The 21,294-nt window shown below is 41.5% G+C and overlaps 1 protein-coding gene across 2 annotated transcripts in view; it reads right to left on the bottom strand.

Annotated features, from left to right (window-relative positions):
* Positions 1-4,878: 4,878 nt before the first annotated feature.
* Positions 4,879-21,294, bottom strand: part of PTDSS2 (phosphatidylserine synthase 2) — a 61,471-nt gene continuing 45,055 nt past the window's right edge. For both annotated transcript variants that reach the window (XM_067540447.1, XM_067540448.1), the window contains 4 exons: positions 19,473-19,587; positions 16,247-16,392; positions 9,299-9,484; positions 4,879-7,327 (listed from right to left, as the gene is read on the bottom strand). In XM_067540447.1, coding sequence (XP_067396548.1) covers positions 7,183-7,327; positions 9,299-9,484; positions 16,247-16,392; positions 19,473-19,587 — 592 coding nt within the window. In that variant the 3' untranslated portion in view covers positions 4,879-7,182. The remainder of the gene's footprint in view (positions 7,328-9,298; positions 9,485-16,246; positions 16,393-19,472; positions 19,588-21,294) is intronic.

Below are 21,294 nucleotides of genomic sequence, written 5' to 3'. Positions count from 1 at the left end.
CTGCTAGATCTCACGCTACAGAGGCCACATGGAGAGAATTAGCTAGGTGGTCACTGTAGCATGACACAGAAACACAGGGCTGGGGCCCAATGAGAGGGAAAAGTTTGCATGGATGGTTCCTGTGGTGCAACCATGCTTTCGCTACTTAGGCAACTTCCATCTCCTATGCTGTCAGGTCAGCACCTTACCCTGACACTCTGATCACAGGGGAAACAAACAAGAAAGGAAACCAGATCATGAATCGGGGTGTGTTCGTTTAAAGGGCAGGAGGTGGAGCTTGTAGGAGCCTAGAGCCCGTTCTCAATATACAATGAGAACTGCTGAATGCTGAGTAGTTTTGAAGATCTGGACCAATTAGAGGTGTACAGCACTTTAAAAAATTGGCTCAAAGCCTGACCTAATCAGAGGCAGACGATGTAGAATTTAGCCACCACACATGCGCACCAAAATATAGGCCTTCGTCCTGCTACTTCAGAGGAATGCTTTGGCTCGCACAGGGAAAAGTAAGCCTGTTATTCAATGACAGATCACAGGATGCTGCTGTTGCAGTGTGAATGACAAGTCTTATACAAGGCAGATAGGACTCTATCTTAGGATACAAGGGAGGGATTTGTGTGTTTGGGGCTAGGGAACCACAGCAATGCCTGGGGACAGGAAGGGGAAGAATCACAGCTGGACTGGATGTAGGTAGCATAGTTGCACTCTGGGCCTGATGACTTAGAGCCCTCTATGATCCTGCATGTTCCAGCTGCCATATGACAGCCAGCAGCCTCCTTGCACTCATCTTTGCTCTTTAAATGGACCAAAGGGATAACCGTTGAGTGACTGAATGCATTCCTTCCTGCCCCCCTTATCATCATCCTATTCTCACCAATCAAGCAGGCAGGGGTGGGAGACGGAGTGGAAATAGAGCACAGCTCTCCCCCAGGCAACCCTCTCTCTGTTAGGAGGGGGAAGAGGAAATTTCTTACCAGAATTAATCCTCGTATACTCACCTCCTCTATGGTCCTGGAGGCAAGAATGTATGGCAGAGGTAGAACACTTCCAAGATCTTCATTTGGCATCCACCCTGTCCCTCCAGAAGCTTATTCCTAGCCCCATTGTTTCTCCTTGACCTATTAAGTAAAGATCAGATTTGAAAGCTCAAACAGGATCTGAGTCAGACTGGATTGCCCCTTGGAAGAGGTGCATGGAGGCTAAACTGAAATGGGTAGGGTGAGTATAAGGCCTTCTGTAAAGTGCACTCTTGTAGGAGTTGCCTTCCCTCTTCCTGGATGTCCTCAGCATCTTACAAGATACAATGTTCTAGGACCACCTTAATGGCTGAGAGCAAAAATAAGCCTTAGACACTAATGTCTAAATGGCAACCCTTCAGCATTCTGCCGTTAGTAGTTAGAGCTAAGATGGCATCTGTTCCCAGTGGCAACTCACTTCATCTATCTATCCCTTACTTAACTTCACCATTAAGGGCATGGGGGAGTGAATTACTTACCAAGACTCTGTGAGGAAGGAAAGATGAGATCTTTGAATAAAACATACTGCAAGTGCAAGCTATTTCCTTCAGTCCCTCCCAACTGCATAGAAGTGGGATTGCTGATGCCTTCTCACATGACATTTTCCAGATATGTGGTGACAGGCAGTTTTTTTTTCTTTTTTATATCTTCCCTCAATACATAGCTAGGCTGATCACTCATCTGGATGCAGCGTGACACACTGTAGATAGGCTTAGGGAATAAACCAAGAGCTTCAGACGCAAGCAGTCCTCCAGGGCTGAAATTTACCAGAACGGAAGTGCCACTACAGCAGATAGGTTTAAATTAAAAGAACAATGACTCAAAGATAAGGGAAAGCCTTAGTTCATTTTATACATGCGTAAGTAGCCCTGGGGTCATAATGTGCAAATGAGACAGATGAGGCACACTATGAAACCTCTTACCAGGTAAATTCATTAATGGCCCAGGAATCTTGGTGTCATTTCAATCCTCCTGCCCCATTATCTCCACGTCTATCTAGATTGCAAGCTCTATAGGGCACAGACCTGTTTTCCTGCATGCCCGTTGCTGGGCACTAAGATACAAATACAGCTTTCAGCATGGAGCACAAACTACAATTCATTTTTCAGTGAGTCTTTTAATGAGAGCAACACTAGAGCAGGAATTCAGGGTCAAACAGCTTCCATTTGTTGTTACTACATATTACCTTGTAGTAACATCAGCGTCCTGGGATAGTTAGGAATCTCGAAAAGATTAAAGTAGCAGCATGCCCATGGAAACTCAAGGATGGGCTGGGGGAGTAGGAGACAGAGTGGCACTATATTTAGCAATACGTTCATTAGTCAAGTTTAATAATAAATCTTAAATCAGAGAAGGGAACTGGAGAAAAAGTTACAAAAAAGATTCCATTATAGGTTTCTGGTGATCAGGCCTTAACTACACATTGACAGAGAGGTGATGCACACCAACAGATCTCTCAACTGATGCCCAATAAGCAGAGAGTTACAAGGACACAATTTATAAAGTGTCTAGATTAAAGCTGGAGCCTGCTTAGAATTTAATAGTTACTTAAGAGTGAAAAATGGCATCCCAGCAAGGAAGATTACCACCCAGGGAATTACCTTGCTGGCATCAGTTCCAAGGCAAGAGGGACGGACAGACAGTGAAAGATAAACTGTTTCTTGGTGGTAATGATGTGGCAGACATAGATTAAGTACGTCCTCCTTTGGCCACCAGCAAAAGAAATGGGGCGCTGCAGCTTGCTGAGAATAAGGAGCAGGTTCAAATAGTAGATTGTAAGGCCAGAAGGGACCATTTAGATCTAGTCTGACCTCCTCTATAACACAGGCCACAGAACTTCCCCTAGTTACTCTGGTATTGCTTGAGTAATTTGTTTGACTAAAGCATATCTTCCAGAAAGGCATCCAAGTCTTGATTTGAAGGCTTTGAGAAACGGAGGATCCACCACTGTTCCATGGTTAAGCACGTTCCCTGTTAAAAAGTGTCATATCTAATGTGATGGTGTCTCCCAGCTTTCTGACACAGGCTGCTGCCAAGCTTGAATTCAGTGGCTGAAACATTGGGAAAGAGGGAGATATTGGGCATTGGAGCACTGAGGGGAAATCACAGTAACAATGAGGCCTCAAAGATCTTTAAGAGCTGTGGAGCTCCAACAGCACCACGTTGAGGAGCCAATAGCCAGCAGAGAGAACTCTGGCAGATGGTACTTCTAGAGGAAGCTGTCTGGCTATTTGTGCCACATGTCACAATCGTGCAGAGTCCTACAGGTACTCTCATTAGCCCACATAGATGTGGTCTGGGGGGAGGGGAAGAAGCCCCCAAACCTCTAATTTTCTAGTTGTGACTGGGAAAGTCTTGGCGGTACTGCTAGGTAGTCACCACCTCCCAGCTTGCACATCACTCAATAACTCTAACATGGGCTAAAAATGTTCTTCACATCCACCGAACCTTGCTGTTATTCATCCTGTATTCTTTCCCTTCTGGGAACAGCAGCTTATCTTATCGACTCTAGTGACAACATCACAGATCCTAAATCACATCAGCCACACCATCAGGAGCTCATTCACCTGCATATCTACTAATGTAATATATGCCATCATGTGCCAGCAATGCCCCTCTGCCATGCACATTGGCCAAATCGGACTGTCACTATGCAAAAGAATAAATGGACACAAATTAGACATAAAAAATGATAACATCCATAAACCAGTCGGAGAACACTTCAATCTCTCAGAACACTCTGTAGCTGACTTGAAAGTTGCCATTCTTCAACAAAAAAACTTCAGAAACAGACTTCAGCGAGAAACTGCAGAGCTGGAACTCATATGCAAACTGAACACAATCAGACTGGGTCTGAATAGGGACTTGGAATGGTTCTCTCATTACAAGAAATAATTGCCACTGTTCACACATTCTCACCTTCTAATTAATGGTTGTGAATAGGCCTCATCTACCCTAACTGAACTGACTTTGTTAGCACTTGCCCTCCCCATTGTTATGTTTCTTACCCTTCGCACAAATGCACGCATAATTCCCCCCTCCCCTTCCCCATCTGTGATTTCCACTTCATGCATCTGATGAAGTGGGTTGCAGCCCATGAAAGCTTATGCCCTCAGAATTTTGTTAGTCTTTAAGGTGCTACAGGACTCTCGTTGTTTCAGCTTATCCTAGATACCTAATTTCCTGGGCAAATCTCAGTGCATTATTAGACAAGGAAAAACACATACCTAGGTTCTCAGAAGTTTAACAGAATTGTACAAGGGGCTATCAGATTAAGGTGAAGAGATATGGGATAAGACAGGGATGTGCAAGGCAGAGGAGGTAGATACTTTCCCTTCATATCTCCATAGGGGCAAGCAGCCTTCCTTATTTCATGCCCCACTTACCTTTAGTGGACTTCTCAGTAGGGCCTAGCAGCTCTCCTCTCCACATACAAGCTCCTTTGAAATCTTGCATGCTTCTAGGGCATAGCCCTTAGACAGTGGTGCCCAGAGGCACACTTTATACGGGGATTCCTAAAAACAAGATAGACTTCAATGGCCAGAGCAATGCCAGATATCCCCACCAGGGAAGCAATGAGAACATGAAATAATTGTCGTAAGTTTAAAATAACCCAAGTTGTTTGTGATTAAGATCTTTTAATTCAGAGCCATTTCATTTGAAGTTAGTTGCCGTTCAGGGAAGATAAGTGGACTGCCACATGGCCATGAAAATCTGGACACATTTGTTATGCTAAGGTCATCTGTCCAAAATCCCCTTGTATGCAATGGCAATCTAAGGGTGTTTTCTGCTCATAGGAATGCACAAGATGTCCTATTAGCCATGCAACTCCACACCTAGTGTGAAAGTAAACCATGCAGACAGGTTGTACCCAAGAATACACCAGCAAACATTTTATTTGTTCAGTTATCCAGACTGTAACTTTAAAAGCTCCATGTTCAAGTGACCGTAGATAGACACAAATTAGAGTTTTGTCTAGTACATCAGCTTCAGCATTAGGAAGTGGGCATTTTCCATAATTCCTTCAAAAATTTACACAACAGAGTCCTCAAGGAAAAGAGTAAAATGCCAAATTCTCCCCATTGCACCTGCCCGAATCACGAAGCAGAAATGGGAATGTTCACCCACCCAAAGACAAGTCAGAGAAGAGACAACGGTGTGAACTAGCACACACTGTGAACGGAAAGATACGCATCCGAGCCTGGCTCAGCTGGGACCACACTAGCACATGTACACTAGTACTGACAGTCAGTCAACAGTTCAAAAGACTGGTATGAATAAATTTAAAAATATTACTTGGGGTGGATAAAGGCTCAAAAATAAAATGATTCATTCAACTCAGCATCTGCCCATTTAAGGGTTTGTTAACATCTAGTTACACAGCCATAGCATTCATCACCACATTACAGCAGATAAATCCTAAAGCTTAACAGCAGCCGTTCAATGACTCACAATAGTACATTATGCACAATCAAGGAAGAAACCTCATATAATCCCTCATACTGATCAACCTCCCCTCAATTTACTGATTCCTATCATGAAGGGCAGCTGCCATACTCCATTGATCCTGCCTCCTTTGCCCTGAAATTCTGCTTCGTTTGTTGAGCTTTTTAGGTGCATACATATGGTAGAATTTTTTAATTGAATTCTACTCTGTGGCACATTCTTTAAAAGTATTTGTGTCACTATCAGCATAGGAGAGAGACAGATTTTGCTTACCCTTCAAGTATGAGCCTTAAATGGGTCAAAGATTTGTGCTTTGCTGCAGCCAGCAGCTTTGGCTTGTGAGTTTCCTGATTCTATTGAAAGTTTGGGGTAAAGCTGTTTAAATCCTTAGCTTTTACTCTGTTTTTGTATTTCTATTATTTTCTTCTGGTTAAATCAGCCTCTCTCAAAAGTAGTGTCTAACATGATTAATAGCCAGATAAGTGTTGTATTTTTAGAACAAAAAGTTAAGTTGGTTAAAGTTCTCAGTTTATTACATTACAGAGGCCTGCATCTATGACAATATGGAACAAGTTGATGTTCTACTGCAGCCATTACGTTTTAGGAACAGTGACATTAGAATTTTGTTTGTTTGTTCATTGGCAAGAATGCTAGCTAGCTTGGACAGCAGGTTCTCTCTCATGCTGCACCATCACTCACAGAAGGGCCACAAGTGATTAAGTCAGCTCTATTATTTCATCAGCTACAACAGCGAAGTCTTAAGCATCTGTTTATTGTGCAAGTGGCCTGAAGAAAGCATATCTTCCAGTTTGCTTATGGTTGCTAAAACTCAGAGCTAGCACTGGGAGGAATAGGACAATTCTGAAGGATGGCAGAACCCGACATCTGTCTTCACAGGGGAAGCCAATAATGCAGCTACCTTGGCAAGCAAAATAATGCTGTAAGAATAAGGCAAAAAACTTAAGATCCTGCTGGCAATAACTATCAATTTTCTGTTTGTAAATACATTTACTCCCTTAGGCAATGAAGAGAGGTTAACTTTCTGATCTAAACTTCCATTACATGCGAGATGACCAGGGTAACAATTGAGCCAAAAGGAGAGCTGTGATGCAGTATGAAACCAGTCATAGGTTGCACCATGATATTGCAAGTCGGCTTTGAGAAAGGCAGCAAACCCCAGCATTGAGGGGGACGTAACAATTGTGTATTGTATTATATCCTGTGCAAGTTACGCAGCTTGTTCACACGCTCCAGTCACTTCACTAAGTTCATCTTGCTGCAGTTCTGTCCCTGAACTGCTGCTAATAGGTGGATGAAACCAACATTACATACACTACTCCACAGCTCAAGGTAGTTTCAGCAGAAATATAGTGTTCAGTGCCATGTATATTTATTCCGTAAAATGAGTGTCCCTAATGCCCCATCAAATAGTGTCAAAACTGAAATATCTTGGCTCATTGGAAATAGGATCACTGGATTCCCTTTGCATTTAGTTTAAAAGCCTCCTAAATCCTTGACTTTGCAAAGAAGAGACATACATTTATAAAACAGGTGTGAAGATCTCTTCTTTTTCAATAGTGCAGGTTCTGACTTCTGTCTATTGTAGTCTCTCCCCAACTTTGACTAGAAGGACAAGAGGAAAAAGGGGGTCAAGGTTGCATGTCAAGTCAAACAAGCTGACTTCTACAGGTTGCTCTCTTAGCCCTTAGTCTGTTGCTTCAGTTCAAAGTTTTGTTTCCCTCAGTTTGTTCCCATTCTGTTCATCTAGTACTGGAGATTGTCCATCACCATTGCTTAAACATTTGTCCTTTTCGTATCTATGCTCTTGCTGTTGTCGTCTTATCTCCTTATAGCGCAAGGTGATGTCACTAAGAACAAAAAAAAGATGGTTAGTGTTGATTAAAATAAGCATTTTAGATTTACAATAAAAACAATGGGGCAAATTTATCCTGGTGTAATTATGACAGATAATTTGGCCCATTTTGATTAACACTACAGCACCAAGTTTCTATGGACTTCTTTTATTCTGTAAGCAAGGATATGGATTCAGTTGATGAAAAGTTTATTTACATTTAGTGCTAGTCCTTTCAAATTATTACCACCATGCCCAGAAGTACAATGAACATAAGCTGCATTCTGAAAAAGTGAAGAGTGAAAGCTGCCCGTAGGACTTGATCCACAGGCTGGTCTCATTCCTTTGATCACACCTATTGACTTCTATTTCTTGACATAGAGGTGCTGTCACACTAGAGTAATGACCTAATTGAGTATGCACATTTAGATTACATGTCAGGAAATCTGGTCCTCTCACTCTTGGTTTGTATTGCACTCTTTGACCTTTGTTACCATCTTCATTTCCCCTGACAGGGCACTACACCAGGAGGGCAGCTGGAGTCACGCTCCTTCAGCAGTTTATTTCTCAAGTGACAATACTCAAGTGAGTTCCATAGACCATAGATGCCATGCGTTTGTCCACAGATGACCCGCAAGAAAACTGTTTGCCAGGCACACACACAGTCTGTCTGTCTATTTAGCTGCCGGAAGAGTTCATGAATCGAGTCTGTCTCTCTTCTGCAATAAGATATTTTAGCAGGAACATATGGGAGAAGAGAATTCCTGCCATTCCGGGGGGTGGTCAGGAAATTGCACATCATGCTCACAAGCAGTTCAGCTTGGGTTACCTTCTGCACCCTAGTGAGAATGATATAACCTTTTGAAAGTGGCCTTGCCATCTAGGCACATGGCCAAGAGCATATCAATAAATAGATTATGTGTATGCACCTGCTGATACATTCATCAGCCTGAAAATGTTAGGTCTCCCATCCACCATCTATGCAAAATATATTATATATAGCATATGTTGTTACGTATATATACACACACAGTCTGGGTAAATGTCTTGGATATTAACTACTGGAGATTTTCGTTCAGGTTGAGAATGTACTTTTAAATTAACCCCTTAATTCAGGAGCTTACTCAACAATTTTCTCAAATTATTTTTGGGTTGAAATTTCCAACAGTTGATCACCATACAGAATTATTGTTTTTAAGTTGCATAAAAATCATTTGAGCCATTTTTGTATTTTGACTGCGAGGGTCTTATCACTTAAGAGACTTCAGACAATATTTGCACTCTGATCATTCAAATAAAGCTTTGAAAATAATTCCATCTTGGCATGTATGTAGCCTTAAAAGACATTAGTGTCAGACGTAGATTTTGAAATAGAGCTAGATGGTCTAAAAATAAAATGCCAGTATTTTCAGAAATCACCAGTGAATTTGGGTGCCCAACTTGAGAAGTCTTAAAGAGGCCTGATTTTCAGAGCAAGGTGCTCAGCACTGTCTGAAAATTGGGCCTCTTTAAAGGTGTCTCAAATGGGAACTCAAAATCCCTAATGACTTGTGAAAGTTGTGGCCATAGCACACTGAGCATCTGATGGATACAGTTGGCCTTTACTTCAGAAGAATACACCAATGTGTGATGGTCACATAGACTAGCGTTCATGATTCTGGTTAAATTCTTTAAAACAAATAGCTGTAAAGTTAATGGTCAAGATTTTGGTTACATTTATAATTAAATTATACTAGAGTCAAGCATTGTGGATATTATGCATCAAAGACTACCTAATCAAGTCTCACAAACAGACTTTATACTGTACATATTCAATAAGTTGTTGGTGAGATGTGTTCCCCCTGAAAACCCAAAATTATATAGTTTTAAAAGATACACTTTGAAAGTCTTTTTTGTTCTACAGTAAGCTGCTATTCATGTGGTCTGGCTAAGTCTGGAGCTGGCACATTGGTGCTCATTGGGACTGAGCTCTATCACCTTTGCTTACCGAATGAAAAAGCGCCATATTGTCCAGGTGAGTACAAGTACGATTCCAAGGATCCAGCACTGGGTAATGTAGAAAGGAAGTGACAGCATTAAGGTGTAGGGGTCATACTTCACAACAATCAGAAACTCTGTGACTGTGATAGCAGCAACTAGCCATGCCTGTTGACCCAACTTCTTATGGAACTTCCTGAAAGAGAGAGATTAAGTGATTAGTATTTTACTAGCAAATATGCAATGGAATATACCTTTATAAAAATAAAAGGGAGAATAGGAATATATATTTCACCTTTACCCAACTTGTGTGACTGTCTACTTTTAACCATTGCTATGGATGTATAACATACGACGTATGGCCATACTACAGACTGGCATGCCAAAGTATTTTCCCCTCTACCATTGAACATTTTGTTTCCCCCTACATCCCATTTCAGAGGTTCTGAGAACATTTTACATGAGTTAATCCTCAATATCTCCATAAGGTAGAGAAGTATCCCCATTTCAACAGATCTGTGAACAGACACAAAGCAATTATGTGACCAGCTCAAGATCATAGACAGTTGATGGTGAAAGTGGGGTTAGAACATAGCAACTCTGACCCCTATTTTATCTGCTATGAACACTATGCCACACTCCACACTGTTACATACAATACTTCATGCCTGTAAGGAACGATGTGATTAAACTATATTCTGAGCCTTGTTCTCTTCCAAACACAAGCTACCCAATTCATCCTAGCTGACCATCTCTTAAGGGATATAAAAGCAAAATGCTTGACAACAGAAAAGAAGATATCGGATGAGGCAAGGAAGCTAGAATGCTTTTGGTGGCATACCTATTTTCAAGCATAAACATTCTCAGTATGTAATTTCCCCTGGAGTTAGTTACCAGGAAAGCAAGAAAGGAATTGTAATACTGTGTAAGTTTGAATTGCTAGTAAACCCTGAATTGATCACTGACACTCAAACTAAACCCTACCAAACCTCAAGCATGTAAGCAGAGCCTCTGAATACTTACAAGGAAAAGCTAAGGCAGTCAGTCTGCTAGGGTATGTCTACACTGCAATTAAAAACCTGCGGTTGGCCTGTGCCAGCTGATTCAGGCTCCAGGAGCTCGTGTTAAGGGGCTGTAACTATTTTGTAGACATTTGGGTTCCAGCTGCAGCCTGAGTTCTGGGACCCTCCCACCCCCTAGGGTGCTAGGGCCTGGGCTCCAGGCCAAGCCTGAACATCTACACCGCAATTAAACATCCTTTGGGCGCATGCTAAGTTAGCTGGTGTCTAATTGCTGTGTAGACATACCCCTCTTGGTCTTTCTTCTCCTTCAGGGATGAGAGCTTCTTTAGAGTGTTTTTGTTTGTTTGTTTGTTTTTTAATTTTACAAGAAGCCTTTCAGGAAACAGCTCACTGGTGCTGCAGCTGTGCAGCTTATTCTACCATTAAAAAGAACCTTCTTCTAAATAATCTGGGAATCTTCATTTTTGTCCCAATCTCCTCATCTCCTTTTCTTGTGGACCTGACACTGTCTTTAAGGGCATTAACCCCATACATTAGACAATTCCTGCCCTAGTCGGTAGCTTTCCCTAACATTAAGTTTTATCAAACCAGTTCTGCAATATCCTTTGCACCTCTTGCATTGAATGTGGAACTCTGGTCACCTTTCTCACTGCACCAATTTCACGTGTACAAGAAGTATTTAACAGCATGGAGTGAAATCAATTATTGCATGCTGTGGGTGGGGACATTTTGCACAAGAAGACTGGCTGTTTTAGTCTACAATCTAAATACCCTGAAGCAAGAATGTGACTTTATGCCCATTTGTGGAGAGGGTTGAGAGAGATACTAGAAGTTACATGCCTGTGAGGAACACATTTCAGGAAATGTTTAAAAATTAGATGTCCAACACTAAGAAGGCATTTGACTCAAACTAAACTATGCCAAGTACCATGCTTTGGAAGGGAGATGCTCACACTTCAGCTAGTTCAGCCACCAATTCTCTGTATTTATTTTCTACTGCACACATCCTTTCAATACAACTGTGGTATTACTGTCTGTATTACCACAGAGTCTAGGAAGCCCTAGTCAAGGACCCTCCCCCCCGTCCCATTGTGCTAGGCACTGGACAAACGGAACAAAAAGATTGTAGCTGTCATATAAGACAGGAGCAGACACTGGCATTACACTTTTCTAGGCACCCTCCTCTTACAGTTAGTGGTAGAAAGCTTGAGAGCTATCTCCTACCTCTAAATTAAAGTTTGTGTCCCATAACACAAAATCAGAACAAAAATTTCACTGAGCCCTAATACAGATGACTGAATTTTACCTTTGATATCTTCTCACTCTAGCTCTTTGGTAAAAAGCAGAGGCAAACCATAGAAAGAATCTAGCATTTTTCTTCAGTAATCATAAACATAGCTGTTTCCTCTGATTGCCTCTCCCACTTTTGAATTCTCCCTCATTCTATGTTGCACTCCCTAACAGAATGTTGGGAATCATCAGGAAAGGGATAGATAATAAAATGTAAAATTGCCTATATAAATCCATGGTACACCCACATCTTGAATACTGCATGCAGATCTGGTCACCCCATCTCAAAAAAGATCTATTGGAATTGGAAAAGATACAGACAATGGCAACTAAAATGACTAGGGGTATGGAACAGCTTCCACATGAGGAGAGATGAATCAGACTGGGACTTTTCAGCTTAGAAAAGAGACGACTAATGGGGGGATATGACAGAGGTCTATAAAATCATGACTTGTGTGGAGAAAGTAAGGAAGTGTTATTTACTCCTTCTCATAACACAAGAACTAGGGGTCACCAAATGAAATTAGCTGTCAGTAGGTTTAAAATGAACAAAAGGAAGTATTTCTTCACAAAATGCACAGTCAATCTGTGGAACTCTTTGCCAGAGGATGTTGTGAAGGCCTAAAGAGACTATAACAGGATTAAAAAAATAGATATGTTCATGGAGGACATGTCTATCACTGGCTATTAGCCAGGATAGGCAGAGATGCAAAACCATGCTCTGAAGTGTCCCTAGCCACTTGTTTGCCAGAAGCTGGGACCGGGAGATGGGATGGATCACTTGATAATTGCCTGTTCTGTTCATTCCCTCTGAAGCACTTGGCACTGGCCATTGTCAGAAGACAGGACACTGGGCTAGATGGACCATTGGTCTGACCCAGTATGGCTGTTCTCATTTTCCCCTAAATACTCCCTTCCTTTGCCCAGCTCTCCCACGTTCTTGCATTCCGAGTGCATCACAAGCTGCTGAGTGAAACCCTAGGGAGCACAGCACAGAGAGTGGTAGAGCTATTGGGGCAAAGTGAAGGGGGGGGCAGCATGGTAGAGAACAGGAACTAGAAAGCTACATGAGGTTGGGGGAATGAACAGGTCAGGATGAATATGATGCACAGATGTACCTGCCTTGGGATACCTCCCCAGTAAGAATTTCTAGCTTGCTCATGACATCTGTGCCAGTCTCTAACTCACTGTGGCTCAGCCAAAGCACCGAACATGTGTCAAAAAGGTCGAAGTTCAGAAGCCACACATGATACTTTGAGACAATCTCTGCCTTGTTCTGCCAGGCAATGTAAAAGGAGCGGAAGTCACCCATAAATCCCTGACGGGGGCCTCTTCCAGCTCAGCAGGTGTAGGGCTGATATAGTGGGCTCCTTTGTCTTCCTCCTGCAGCTCCTGGAACAGGTGGTGTGTGATGGGTGGAGAGTGGTTGGAGCACACAGTACTCTTGCTATCTGCTGCTGGTGTAGGGTCCCCAGCTACTGCAAGTCAGAATACCTCTAGGCTGTTTTAACCTGTGCTGGAGCAGAGAATTAGGGAGCCATCATTGGACGTTTCTTCTCAGCTTGCCTTTTCCCCCTCTCTTGGGTTGCAGTTAGTGGCTGTATAGGGGAGGGGAAATCCATCCTTTAACTGATTATCTCCTTGGTTCAGGTAAATATACTCAAAACTATTGTGTTGCCTTGGTTCCCATTGCTTGGCAGGGAAGCAAGCAATGAAACAACCAGAGCTACTCACTTCGCTCCCTGACGATGCAACAGATGACCAACCAGGAAGCTGCTGAACAGCTGAAGCAGGGAATTGACAGAAGACCCCCAATGTTACCAGCCCACAACAGAGCTGCTTCTGGGGCTGCTGCAGAAGCAGGGGGGAGACTGTGCCTGCTACTGGCTCCCTGTAACACAACTGCATGACACAGCCCAGGAGTCCATTCATAACAAATGCACATTTTTCTTAATCACATGGACCCTTCTGTCTAACCTGAGATAGGGCTAAGTATACTGGGGAAAACAAAATAGGGTAAATGAAGCATAAATTACTGTCTGACACAGTTAGGGTCAGAGAAACGTACTCCAATTTAATAAAGCCTCCTGGCTCTAAAATAACCTCAGACCAAGGGAACTTTGGAGCCACAGTACAAGGTTATTGTCTGGTGTGACTAGGATTAAATAGGCAAAGAGGAAAATAGCCGGACAAATGGAGAGATAAAAACCATAAGTATTTCAAAAACCTTGTTGTGACCTAAACCTATTCAGGAGAGTAGACCAGCAAAACAGAAAGCTGGCTTTTCCATGTGCCTTGACTATAAAGCCATTCTTTAGGAACTGTGCTTACGACAGAACAAAGGAGGAGAACTAAACCCCAGGTGATCACTGATGAAAGGGCCATACACAAACTGAGAACGTTGAAGGAACAGAAGCTGGTTATGGATTCTTCATTTGAGGAAGAATTTTAAAAGGGAAGTCAGTCTTCTGCTTGAGGACCAAGTCAAAAATCCATGGCCTTATTCCAGGCTTTCTGAAAATGGCCTCACACCTATACCAAAAAGATAAAGAGAGCGTAACTCCAGATGCCATGCACCTAGCAATTGAGTCCAATGCTTCAGAGGATTCTTTTAGGAAGCAACCACCTGGATTCCTGCTGTTAACTGTGGCAACACACCAATTTCGATGGAAGACGTGGGATATCAGAATGACAAAAGCCTCACAGCACCAGAACGGTAAGTCTCATGGCCCATTAATGTAAACTTTAGATGCTCTAACAAGAGGATCAGAAAGTTCTATCCACTTTGTCTCTAAAATTGTTGAAAAGCCCACAAATGACCCTGAATCAGGAGAGAAGATGAACGTCTTAGTTTAGAGCTTCAGTGTTTCCTATGCTGAATATTTTAGGGTTATAGAAGTTGGTTAGATCTTTGGTTGGCTCTGCAACAGTTTTGTCACCCATGAGTAAGGCATCCTAACCCTGATTCTGGCACCAGGGGGCCAATGGACTATCCTATGCTTTATCCCTTTCTAAAGAGTTGAGAGGCCACAGCCATTTTCAAAGAGAACTGTGTTTAGAGTGTATCCTAGGAAATAAGTATCCAGAACAGCTGCTCTTCCCAACAGCAGCTCCTTACAATTCAAAACTGGAAGAGTCCATTTATAGGTCCTTGACTCGAGGTGATTTGGAATGGTACAAACACCAAGACAGGCAGTGAAAAAAAGGAGTAGAATGTCATCTCTGGTGTAATGGCATGGGAAGCACGAAGGAATCACAGTCAAACTGCGCAGACAGAGGATACTGACGCGATACTAGTTGCATTAGATTCATTCCTCAGACCATCCATAAAGAACCTATGGAGATTAGGTCTGCTGATGAATCAGAACAACTCAAGCTGAAAGGTGCTGATGGCAATCACCTTACCTACCAAGAGAAACAAAAAGGTAGGTAGTGACGGCAGTGATGATATGGTACTCAGAATCAGTTGGTCTGCTCACTAGATGAATTCTTCCTCAGTTTATGAGACACAATTCACTGAAAGAATGGCATCATGCTGAATCAGCAATGAGACACTGATGATTCTCCTAAATCTCAATGTTACGCCATGTGGTTGAACAGAGGGAAAGGGATTTGTTTTTTCAACCCAAGCACAGGGACCAGAAGATGCTGCTAAGGAGAGGGGCTCACCAATAAGAGGTAGAGACCTAGTCTTACCTTTGAGTTGGAAGCATGTCCCAAACCAGTGAGTCCAGCATTAGGGGCAGAGGACCACTTGCCAAAGACGAATGTCCTTAAATCCAACTAAATAATCTGGTTGACCGTTCTTTCCAGTTTTACAAATCAAAACATTGCAAGTGAAACTGATCTTCGGAGTGTTGAAACCCTAAATTCTGAACACAGACACTTTTTGTGTTGGTCGGTGACAGACAATGAAGCCAGAACTAGCGGTGTGGTCAGCCAATTTGTGACATTACCAATGTACGTTAACAGAAAAACTAAATTTGAGAACTAAGCATTCTCAGATCTTACAGTCTGCAGAAACAATAAAAGCAGCAAGGACAAATATGATGCTTAAATAGGAACAATCTGACAGGTGCCTAACTACATGCATTGTTGTGGGGAAAGGCATTCTTTGCCCTAAAATGCATCACTAGAGGGTCCTCTGATCTGCAAGATGGTGCCACAGAAGCTCCAGAGGACCAGAGAAGTGTTGGAAGACAGCTCAAGAAAGAAGCACCTTTAAGAAAAAGAGTATGAGGGCTGGACTATGCAGTCCTTAGAAGGTAAGTCTAAGGACTGTAGCACCAGGCTTGTAAATGTGAAAGTGGAGTTCAGTGCTGCTTTGCATAAAAAACCAATACTGTTCCAGGTAATTTAAATGTTTATAGGACATTCTCAGAGAACATGGTAACTTTTTGTTCAAGAAAAACTGAAATTTAATACTGCATACATAAAATGGTCTATACGGACATCTGTTATCTACTACAAGAGGGGATATGTTTTACATTAGAGGTAAACAACTGAAAACAAGGCGTTTAGGGCTGCTGGCTTCTTTGCCTCCATAGGCTGATCCACTTCTACTGTACTTGCACCAACAAGCTGCTACAAGTCTAAATACAAAGCAATTGAAGCTTGACACTGCATATGCAGAAGGACTGGCTTACGGGTCATCCATGAAGTCGTAGATCTCCCTCATGCCCACACCTCCCACATTGACAAAGAAGACAAGTCGTAACAGGACCAAGTAGTGTTCAGGTGGCATCCACAGGACAAACTTCAAGTAAAACGTGTTCAGCTCTGCTAATAAAAACTGAGAAAAAAAGGACATTTTAATAATTCAAAAGGTTCAGTAAGTAAAGCCTGGACTTCCCCCACATTTATTCCTAACACAGTTATTCCTAACACGGAAAAGTGTACTTAGACTCGTACAAAGAGGGCTCACAAGGTAACAATGCGAAAGTATGCTTAATCTGCTTTGCATTATGCAAAGCTACTTTCCGGTCACATCTTGAAGTACTATTGACAATGCCAAGCAATGACAATTATACTTAATCTCCAGATTAGGGGAGTGATGCTCTGTTGAGGTCTATGGCAAAACTACCATTGACTTCAACAGAACCAGGACTTCACTCTAGGATTCAGAAGCCTATTAAATCTAATGGGGGTTGTTGGCCCAGATGAGCATCCCAAGATTAATTAAAAAAAGGAGCAGGGGAACAAGTCTTCTCTTCCTGGAGTTCCTACACATGGCTCATGTGGGGAACAGGGGAGGAGGGTTTGCCAGAAGCAGAGGGATCAAGACATTCATTCAAGAGGAAGAATTAGCACTTCCTGCCCTCTTCACTCAACTAACTTCCTGTGGTTCATCATAAGGAAGTGTAGTGATTTCTCTATCACTTTCTTCTGCACAGTTGAACTGTGTCCTTTTTTCAATGAGCGCAACATGGAACTTGAGAGCAAAAGGAAGCTGAGGAAGTGTCTCCCCCCCTCTTCCTGTTAGCTCTGATGCTCCTGGCAGGCCTCTATAGTCTCAATCCCCATGACTGAAGTAACGCCCTACCTGAACCCCTCCAATCTCAGCAGCCCTGACCCAGTTACCAGGTTTCTAGAGAGGGACTATAGAAAGCCACCAGGAGCAGAGGAGTTAAAAGGAAAGTGGGGGGACACACTTCCTCAGCTTCCTTCGCTCTCCAGTTCCATGTTGCGTCCACTGAAAAAAATGGAGATTTGGACAAAAGATTTGGTTAAAGCTTGGGCTAAAGCAGTGGTTCTTAACCTTTCCAAACTACTGTACCCCTGAAGCCTGAGTCCCACCCCCACGGGGCTGAGGCATGTAACTTAGTTTCATGGCGCCCCTGTGGCTCCAGGCAATTACCTTTCTTGCCACCCCCAATACCAGCTCTGCACTTGCGACCCCTCTAAAACTCCAGGTTAAGAAACACTGGGCTAAAGTTATTGCCAGATTTCACTGGTTCCACAGCATTCTTCTGTGTTCAAGCTCTCATGCTCCATCAAGATAGGAACACCTGTCATGTGCCCTAAGATCATTAAAGGGGGGTTTTATGGGGGGCAGTGTGGAAGCAATTAGAATATTTTTTTAAATTAACGTTCTTGTAAGGCATATGGTGAGGTGCCAATGAAGTGTGGCAGCAACTTTAACTCTAGTTTTAACCAAGTTTATCTGGTGACATAAATCATTTCAGAACTACCACTATTGAATCCCAAAAGCATAAATGTTGTCCTTTCAATGGTCACTGAAGAGGCCAGTTACAGATACACACAAAATACCAGGAAATGTAAGCAACAGATCCAGTTTTGGGCACTACACAAGTGTCACTGACAAGACCTCACTGAGCAGCAGTAATTAAGTATTTATTTAAGAGTGAGAGTTTGTAGATGAACTGAAGTTTAAAGTGACAGAAAGACCTCTACAGAGGGAGCTACTTCAGTTATGATGATTATTGTAGGTAACTGGGTTGAAGGATGTTTCTTGTTCCAAAGATTATATATAATGAAAAATATTGGCAAGTAAGGATTAAATCTGAGGTAAAATGCTATATGAAGCTAGTTTAACAATCACAAATCAGCTGCAAGATGTTTTTGCCAAGAGAATCACTGCAACTGTAGTTTACACCCCAGGCTAACGTGAATTTGACAGCTCCTTCAAATATGGCAATAGGCACTGCCAACTAATGGTTTGTTCTTCTTATGGTGCATGAAAGTTACTTTTATACTGGGTGCAAGGACCTATTTAAAGACTTGCAGAATGCTTTATTAATATTGCTGTTTACTGCACCGCCCATAAAAATTGCATCAATCTCAGCAAATCCATTGTGGCATATGAATCTAACATACAAGACAAATTTTATATTACAGAAAGTTTGGTGGTCTGAATTTTTAATGAAGTTGACTGTCATCTATGTGTTTGCAAAGTGGCTAACATGTTGTGGGTGCTCCCACAAATTGTTAATCACATATAATACATTATTTGCTCCAAAAGTACAGTTTCATGAACCTGCAATTTGTCTTCTACCATAATAATGAATTTAGAATACATGCTAATCTAAGATACCCCACAAAGCAAACTGGATTAGAAAAATTTGCTAAGCAACCATTAAAATAAAATGTCATCAGATTTTCATAGCAATCATTCATCCTCTGCTAATTTAGAGAGTGATTAAACAGCTGTTAGAACAGTATGTTTATCAAGTATACAGATTATATATAGTAACATGTAAATAATACAGTCCAATATCTCCAGAAAGTATCAAAAGCATTTCTCTCTGCTTCGTTTTTGCATTTCTCCACTTACTCTGGACATATGGCTGTTCTGGGATAGCTATGTAAATACATTTAAGTTACCCTGGAGAACAGAGCCAAGCAAAACTGGGTGTCCAATACAAATATCAAATTGTTTGGCTACATTATCTCTTCTTTGATATTTTAGTTAGATAGGTCTGAGCCAAAACATTGTGCTCTAGACCCATACTGCCCAGAGCTTGAAGTGCTGAGCTCTAAGATTCTGGTTTAGAGCTATATCCAATTTTAATTATATAATACTTCCATGGAAGTGGGGAACAAAAAGAATATTTTCATATAAAGTCTGCATTTTGGATAACAGAATTTATTAATTTAATTAAGCTTAGCATGCATGTTAAACTACTCAGAATTGAGGCATAGCACTCAGAAATCAAGATTAAAAATATTTTTGAAAATTAATTTAGAGATGAAGACAGAGTGTTCCAATACTAGGGTACCACATATACTATGGCTAGCATTGGTAGAAATCAGAATGAAAATGACCATTAACACGTTCATGAGTGTTGCAAACAAGAGAGATTGACAAATAGTCATTTTATCAGTTAAGTTTAAAGAGAGAAGTTTCCTTACTACAAAGATGATGCCACAAACTGCTAGCCATCTGCGCAGGCTGGATGCTGGTTTCCACTCAAATTTGACCCAGCTGTAGGGTGTGAACTGGAAGGCAATTCTCTTTATTTTACCTCTGGAAAAAAAGCCACCACATATCACTCTCACACCAGTTTTAAGGAATGGAAAATATCCAATATTTACAAACACGTTTTAAAGATTTTTAAATCAGGCATCAGTTCAAGCCACCAAAAACTTTTCTGAACTGAGCTAGGGTGCCTCTATTCACCTTGTATTAAACCCACCTTTAAATGAAAGCTGCAGTGAATCAATCTTCTCTTATGAAAAAGCCTATTAAATAGCATCTCAATTTAATTTTTACAAATCTAAATTTACGGAGACATTGCACTAAATAGATGACACCTAGGATAGGAGCTATCAAGTAAGGGCAGTCTCCACAAACCCAATTCAGTACCAGCAGCTCAAGACACTAGTGCATAACTATCATCAAAGGACATTTTTAAAACTTAGGAGTTGAAGAAATAACGGTATAACTTTACTGAAGCTTTGAATGTTCTTGAGCTGGTCGCTCATAAGTGGGTTAGAGTACACCCTTGCTGCACAAAAGATTTGCTATCCTGACCTGAGTTCCTCACCTATAGTTCCTACCTGTATTTACTTCATGTTAATCTATAAATCTGTCTGGTTTCCACACAACTCTGCCATTTCTAGATTTCTCAATCAATGTGGAAGATGCCATTATAGGAGATATTTTCAGAAATTAAATCACTACATGAAACAAAGTTCACATTAATATTTAACTCCGCATCAGTTGTCACAAAACAATCCACTAGTTATTGCATATGCTTCAGTCCTCACCAAATACACTTGTTTTGGTTACACAACCACAATATCCTTTAACTGTCTAAATTACGCAATCATGTGCACAGATTTTAATGAAATACGAATCTCAAAACAAGCAGCATTATCTTCCACCCTTATTTCAAGTCTGGAACTCTTGGTATTGTAGGCATTTAAACTTGCTTCTACAGCAGATGGTTAGATAGCCAAAAAGGCCAGTTTTATTACAAAGTTCTGACTGCTGATGGAAAAAAGGTACTGGATACATATGGTCAGAAAAACTGGAAACAAAAAGGATGTCAATATGGTTTCTATTATTTTTTTGCATTTAATAAGTCAGACTTCCTAGATTATCTGGTCCCCACCTCGTGTCTTTTCTGTACACCATAAACTACAGCTGTTCATTTACAGATATGATAATGAGAATAACTTCATTGAAGACACAAGGGCAATGATGAAATGTCTGAATGACATACAGCTCTCTTTTATCTGTTACTATAGGCTGAAGCTCTGAGTTGTCACAGCTTTGTGAAGCACACCTGTGGGATGTGCAATTCAACTTGCCCTAAACATGGCTTAAAAAGTACTAAACGTCAACCTAATTCAGACAACTGAAAACAATCAAGAGCAGAGCAGAGCAGCTCCCACCAGCAAGTTTCAACAATGATGGCATCAGAGCCCAAGTTAGAGGCAGACAGAGGCTTACGATAAAAAGTTGCCATATAGCTTTTATTGCTGTCTCATGATGAAGCTGGTTCTTAATATGAGACAGAATCGGATAATATTTTAACCCGCTGCCTACTCAGGAAAGTCAAATTAAGGAACTGTTGCTCCATTATAAAACCCAAAAGAACAAGCAGGCTCTTTCATGATATAGGTCTGTTTCATTACCCTGACCCCTTACACATTTCCACATAAACTTCCATAATGCTAATAAGGCAAACAAAACAAAAGCCACCTCCCCCTTGTGAGCAAGTGTCCT

Source organism: Emydura macquarii, unplaced genomic scaffold (assembly GCF_026122565.2).
Source record: "Emydura macquarii macquarii isolate MOO-44397 ecotype Brisbane River unplaced genomic scaffold, CSIRO-AGI_Emac_v2 contig_587, whole genome shotgun sequence".
Classification (NCBI taxonomy): Eukaryota; Metazoa; Chordata; order Testudines; family Chelidae; genus Emydura; species Emydura macquarii.
Note: the sequence above shows the minus strand (reverse complement) of the source record. Positions and strands in the feature narration are given on the sequence as shown.